Source organism: Puccinia triticina, chromosome 8A, assembly GCF_026914185.1.
Source record: "Puccinia triticina chromosome 8A, complete sequence".
Classification (NCBI taxonomy): domain Eukaryota; kingdom Fungi; phylum Basidiomycota; class Pucciniomycetes; order Pucciniales; family Pucciniaceae; genus Puccinia; species Puccinia triticina.
Genome location: NC_070565.1, coordinates 6,855,620 through 6,862,314, shown reverse-complemented (window position 1 = coordinate 6,862,314; position 6,695 = coordinate 6,855,620). Strand labels below are relative to the sequence as shown.

At 43.3% G+C, this 6,695-nt stretch overlaps 1 protein-coding gene across 1 annotated transcript; it reads left to right on the top strand.

Annotated features, from left to right (window-relative positions):
• Nucleotides 1-489: 489 nt before the first annotated feature.
• PtA15_8A755 (uncharacterized protein) lies at nt 490-2,675 on the top strand (the record flags this gene model as incomplete). The annotated part of the gene is made up of 6 exons (XM_053172217.1): nt 490-904; nt 985-1,100; nt 1,224-1,383; nt 1,507-2,149; nt 2,231-2,392; nt 2,486-2,675. 6 exons carry the CDS (start codon nt 490-492, stop codon nt 2,673-2,675), a joined length of 1,686 nt encoding a protein of 561 aa, XP_053023403.1.
• Nucleotides 2,676-6,695: the final 4,020 nt, after the last annotated feature.

Below are 6,695 nucleotides of genomic sequence, written 5' to 3'. Positions count from 1 at the left end.
CGGCTGACCGGTCATCAAATAGGATAAAACCTCTTGATGACCGGCTGACCGGTCATCAAATAGGATAAAAACTCTCAATGACCGGCTGACCAGTCATTGAAGAGGATAAAACCTCTTGATGACTGGTCAGCCGGCCATCAAAGGTGATACCCGGGTACCTGTGCCTGCCACCCGGGTACCTCCCCCTCTGCACCCGGGTACCTCCCATGGCGGGTGCGGGTGTGAGGAATTTGTGGCCAAAATCTACTCATTTCAATTAAGTTCTTGCAAACTTAGCTGCAAAATATTTTTGTGGCCCTTCAAACCCAGTTTCAGGTTTGGTTTGGCCGGGGGGCGGATTTTCCTGAAAGTGACTTGCAAGCTCTTGCAAGTTGGTCCTGCGCAGGGGAATTGAGGTTTCAAACCCTCTATTGATCTGCTCTTGATGAGTAATTATCATTACTACTCTCCAACAGGGCTACATATAGCTTTCTCGAATGGCTTTCTCGAATGAGCATTTTCTTTTGTCATGTTGGGTTGAGTAACTTGAGCGTGTTTGAGCCTTATGGGTTTATGGGAGGGCTGCGCCGGGGTGGTAGGTATGGCTTACGGCAAGGCCGCCCCCCCCCCCCTCCCTGTTCGCTGCTCCACCCAATATATCCGGCAACTCCATGCACCTCACTACAACACCCAAGACCAACGAGCTCAAGACGAAATCCCAATCAGCTTAAACCAGTCCAGCCTATCTCGGACTTCATGCCTAGCTCATCTAGACCATACGATCCGAACATCAAGACCACTTACAAGTCGGACCCATCTCTACTCTGTGTAAACTTCAATCAAGATCATACTTGTATCAGTGTCGGTACTCGCTCGGGCTATGCGATCACGAATTGCGAACCATTCGGGAGGGTCTATGGAAAGGGTGAGTCCCTTATCTTTTTCATCATGGTGAAGAACTGGTGCAAAACTGAGAAAACGTATGTTGAATGTTTCGACGACCAGCCGATGGTGCAGTAGGCATCATGGAGATGCTGTTTTGCACCTCGTTGGTCGCTATCGTTGGGACGGGTGACCGACCATCATATTCGACCAGAAAGCTTCAGATTATTAACACCAAGGTAATCCCTATGTTACGCCTTTCTCTCCATTAAGCTGAAACTCGGATCTGATCCCATTTATGTTTACTTTTCCTCGTGCTGGCATCTTATCGGAAACATCCATATATTTTGCTCCGATCATAGAGGCAATCAATGATATGTGAACTCATGTTTCCAACATCAGTATTGGCGGTCAAGCTGAACCGGAGAAGACTGGTCGTAGTTCTGGAAGAAGAGATATACGTCTATGACATTGGAAATATGAAACTATTACAATCCTTTGAAACTTATCCCAATCCTAGTGGTAAGTAGACCGAAGTACCGCAGATAAGAATCATTCTGCAATGCACTCAAGCTTGCCAATCGAGCGTGCCAAAAGGAAGACATGCTGACTGCGGGGATTTGATATGTTACTTTAAACCCACAGCTGTTTGTGCACTGGCACCATCGTCTGAAAATAGCTACTTGGCCTACCCTTCCTCGTTACCACTCTCCGAAGTCTCTGGAACGATTTCAAGCATTCCACCTTCGCCTGATCCTTCCACGATGGCTAATCATGGAGATGTACTCATCTATGATGCCATCACCCTCTCGGTTACAAATGTGATCCAAGCACACAAAGCACCCCTGGCAATAATTTCTTTCAACTCGACAGGAACTTTGATGGCAACTGCCTCAGATAAGGGCACGGTCATCAGAGTCTTCTCGGTTCCGAACGGACAGAAAGTGCTTCAATTTCGGCGAGGTTCCTACTCGGCTCGGATCTTCTCAATATCTTTTAATTGCGTCTCGAGCCTACTGGCTGTGAGCTCGGACACCGATACCGTCCACATCTTCAAACTCGTATCTCGTTCTCAGAAATCTTCGAATCGGAAAGCTTTGGGGTCTGGTGATCGGGCATTATCGACTGGTGATCTGAATGATATGCCTTATGAAGATGATAATGAATCGATCACGAGCTCATCGGCCGGAAGATACCAGGGGGGTCGGTCAGACAGTGGAGAGGGTGTTCAATCGAGTGGCTATCAGGCTTTCATCGATAAAAAACGCGGCTCATCAATCTCTCTCGGGTAAATTCCCCAGTTGTTTATCATTCCAAACAGCGTTGCAGTACTGTTAGCTGATGCCTTTGTGATCTTACGTTATCTTAGCGGTAGTCTGAGAAAAAAGTCATTCAACATTGGTAGAAGCTTGGCTGGTGCAGCGGGCGGATATTTGCCTAATACGATTACGGAACTGTGGGAGCCCCAAAGAGATTTCGCATCCTTGAAGCTGCCTACGAGTGGAGTCAGAACAGTGGTGGCTATGAGCGGGTTGAGTTTTTATTATTTGATACACCTTTTATTCTTTTTCGGGTTGAAGAAGCTAACACTGATTTACTGGTTGGGGGCAAAACATTGCATTAGTAATTCGCCTCACGTCATGGTTGTTTCATCGGAAGGACTATTCTACGTTTATTCGATTGACCTAGAAAACGGAGGAGAATGCATCTTAACGAAGAGTCACAATCTTCTAGAAGGATTGGACTCGTTTGATAACCAGTCGACCTTAAGAGACGATCCGACCTCCGCTGCGCCCTCAAGCCTCTCATATTAGTGTAAACGCGGCCTTCGAGGGACGCATGCGGTGCTTCTCCAAACGCAACCACATGGCTACCTCTATTTAATTATACAAACCAAAAATCTCTTTGAAGTGAGGCCGCAGTCATGTCACATTGTTATTTGGCAAGTCGAGCAGCTAATTACCTCACGATTGGAATAATCCTATTCATGTCTTTGAACTGCACCCTAAAGAACCAGAACTCATTTTTTTCATCTTGTTTTTTAGGCTTGTTTTCCTTTCTATGTAAAAATAATCCAACAAAGTAGCTGCGTCCACTGTGAAATAGTCCTGTGAAATAGGTGGCAGTTCACATGAAGCTAACTACAACTGAGATTTTGACCACACGCTTGAAACAAAGTGATGAAACTCTGATGATCACAAATGTGACATTGTCATTCAAGGGGAGTACTGTCAGGGCACTACTCTTCACTCCAACTTTTTGTGGAGCAAACATTAGTTCACTCCAAATCTTAGTGATTTTTGGAGTGCACAGCCCTGCATTCCAAGTTGGTTGGGACTGAACCAAATGTGAGATAAATGCCCTCTTGAGTGCATTTGGATTTGTCATGACCTGTTAGAGCTGAAAGGGGTGTGCATTTTCTCCATAATTCAAGGCTGCTTTAAAATTGCATATGTTTTTGAAAGATCAGGTCCACTCACCACAATTTACAAACAAGGACTAGCATAAACACTATTTTTATTGCATAACCATACACTATAAGGAAACCCAAGAAAATGCCAGCAGTTGACATGCATCATACTCCAGGGTAACTGTAATTGTAACTCCACATGATTACATCATACCCTTTCATGCTAAAGATGGCAATTGGGACCCGCGTACCTGCCACCGGTACCTGGACTGCCAACCTTGTTTGGCCAAAATAGATACCCGTACCCATACTTGTATCCTTGGACAGGTGTCAGCGGTACTTTGGTGGTATACCTGCGGGTATACCACCTAGACTTGCCCCAAAAATAACTCAAATATATATTTATTGCTCTTGTCTGACCACTTCTAATCCACAACAATGACTTTTTTTTTCCCTTGTCCTTTGAACTTCCCTTCTCCTTTGCATTTTACCTCTTCTCCAGCAGAATTTGAGCCTTCAATTTAGCCAGGAGGCCATCCTCAATCACTCCTTTCCTTGAGTAGAAGGACACCATCATTCCCCTGCTCAATGATCGCGCCGAGAGCCGGTGCCTCTTTGCCAACACATAATTGCGGCTGAAACTGAAAGCCCTTTCCACATCAACTAATGTAGCTGACATATAAGACTGTCAGTGCATGTATCAATGAAGGCCATAAAGAATCCAACTCAAGACATTGAGTGCCATCTGCAAGAGACCCCGTGAGTGTTTCCGGATTGCTTTTGGTTCATCCACCACTTAAGTGGATTTACGGGTTTGTCACCTTCCAATACTAGCCCGCCTGCAAGCCACATATCCAGTGAATATGTTGAGCAGCGTCCACATTAGGCAGCATCAGCACTTCCAAGGCCAGCCAACATACCAGTCTTGGGCTGAGGGACAAAAACTCAATTGGATTAGCATGTAGAAAAAATTGTTCTATAAATAAATACAAATGAAGTCTTACCTTGTTGTTAGATGATGATGAGGGGGTCATCGGGATGACTGCAGGCTTTTAAAAAGATACCCACATCTCTTGGGTCAGCCGCATAGCTTTTAATATCCACTTGGGCTCCCAATTTGTTAACTTGAAGAATTTGTCCCTAAAAGATGGGTGAAGGACTGAATCAAGTGTGTTAGTGACAAATAAGTGATATCTATCAATATGAAAGCCAGAAATTAAACTTACCAATAGCTATCCTATAAATAGGGGAAGTCTCAGTAAGGCTGTAGTATTTGTTGGTCACCTTTAACCCAAGTCAACAGGCATTCCTTAACGCCAGTGGATAAGCTGAACTGCTGATCACTGACAACAAATTCTCAGTGATTTGATTGATGAAGACAACAATATTTGATAATCAAGGTGAGGCAGACACCAATATTTGAAGTGTGATCTCATTCAAGAGTTTCAGAACATCAACCAGATTGTGCGCCAAGTTGAAATTGTACTCGTCCAAGTAGTGCTTATTCTTGACTCCGTGCCCCTTATGATGTTGCCACTCAACACTCAAGTGAAGCAAATACATATCAGTAGAGAAATATGAGTAATCAAATTAGCTGAAATAAGAATGACTTACATGGCATCCTTGCATCTGATGATGCTGGACAGTTGTGTATAGGTGGAATTCCATTGGGTACAAACATCTCTTCCAACCATATGAGGGGTGGAACACTCCTTTTTGCTACAAACTTCTTTGAACTGGTCCCTCAAGTTTGGGGAGTACCTAAGTTTTTTTAGCAATCACACGGAACTGGTAGGGAGAAAGGCATCAGTCAGGCTTGCTTGAAAGGAAATGAGAAGCAATCTACATATCTTACTTTAGCCAAGCTTTGTTTACAGCCACTTGTGGGGTATTGATCCACTAAGCACTTCATCCTTGTTGCTAGAATTATCAATATCCTCCAGCTCAAGCATTTTAGAGTCCTCAATATGTTGAGTATCATCCTTGCTTGTGGTATATTCTCTATCTTTTAAAACTGTATCTTTCTTAAGGTCAAGACTAGAATGTGAGAAACAGGCCTGTCAGTCTATTGACATGAGACAAATAAGATGCACATTTGGACTCATGGTATTATTTGGTCAGCTGAATTGTTGCTGTTGCTCTCCGAATCTGAATTGTCTGAATCATCCCAACACGATCTATTTTTGGTATTTGAAGTCCTTGCACTCTTGTGATTTACAAATGGTAGGAGGATCCCTTGGACTTGAGCACATGCACAAAACATTTTATCCACTCGGACTCCCCTTTAAAACAAGCCCACTCAATTACCAAAAGTTGCTTGCGTCAGAGGGACCATTTCCAGATTCCTAAAATCCACTGGGCCCCTTTTTTGGAAGTGGTTGGCTAAATTCAGTGTACTTTGAAATTGACACTACAAGAAAAGTTTGTGCAACTGACAGCAGTTGACATGCAAAATGCTTCTGTGTAGCCTTTGTTCTAGCTCCACCCAGGCACTCAACAGTATTTTATTGCACAGTCACTGCAGTGACTTTGAATTGAAGCTTGGTCAACACAAGCCTTGACAAAGGCTTGAGTAGCACCACAAACTTTGTGAGCCTGTGTCTCTTATGTGACAGCAGGACAAAAAGAAAATAGGGGGGAACTGCTTGGATTTCTTGGGATAAAGAAATACATACAGTGAGAGAGAGAGAGAAAGACAGAGAAGAGAAAAGATCAGGCCTATACTTTAAGTCTTTCAATATGATCTGGGCTATTCTCAACCTCTGCTCTGGTTTTATAGGTCTTAACCAGAGATAACAGTTTGATCTTTTATGATTGAAAGAGTTTAAAGAAACAGGAGATGAAAATTCAAGAGCCACAGAGTTTCACTCTGGATAAGCAAGGTTCAGAGAAAGAGTTTACTTACTGACAATATCCTAGGCGCCTGTGACTGTAGGTATACTGGGAGAGTGGTCATCTCTTTGGTGGTGATCCTGGGTTATCTGGGGTGTGGTTCTGGTGTGCTCAAGTCTGTAGATCCTCCTGATTCATGGGGGATCCTGACTTCAAAAATTTTCAGTTTTCTTATGTAATTACATATGTACAGTGGGTCATCTAATGTTTTTGGCACTGCATTTTTCATTGCAGAAGCTCAGGCAACAGACCCGAAGTCATGGGATTGGCTGCAGGGGTGTAAAATAAGTTCCAAAAAGTGATTATGACAGAAAAAAAATGAAAATGAAAAATATGAAAAGTGTGAAAATTTTCCTATTTTGTGCAAATTTCTCAGAATCTTTATTATTGCTCAAACCAAGGAGATAAATTACAGAGCACAGTATGGCATGTAACAGGAATGATGAAAAATGAAAAAAAAACCTCTGTTGCCTGAGCTTCTGCAATGAAAAATGCAGTGCCAAAAACATTAGATGACCCACTGTACATGTGG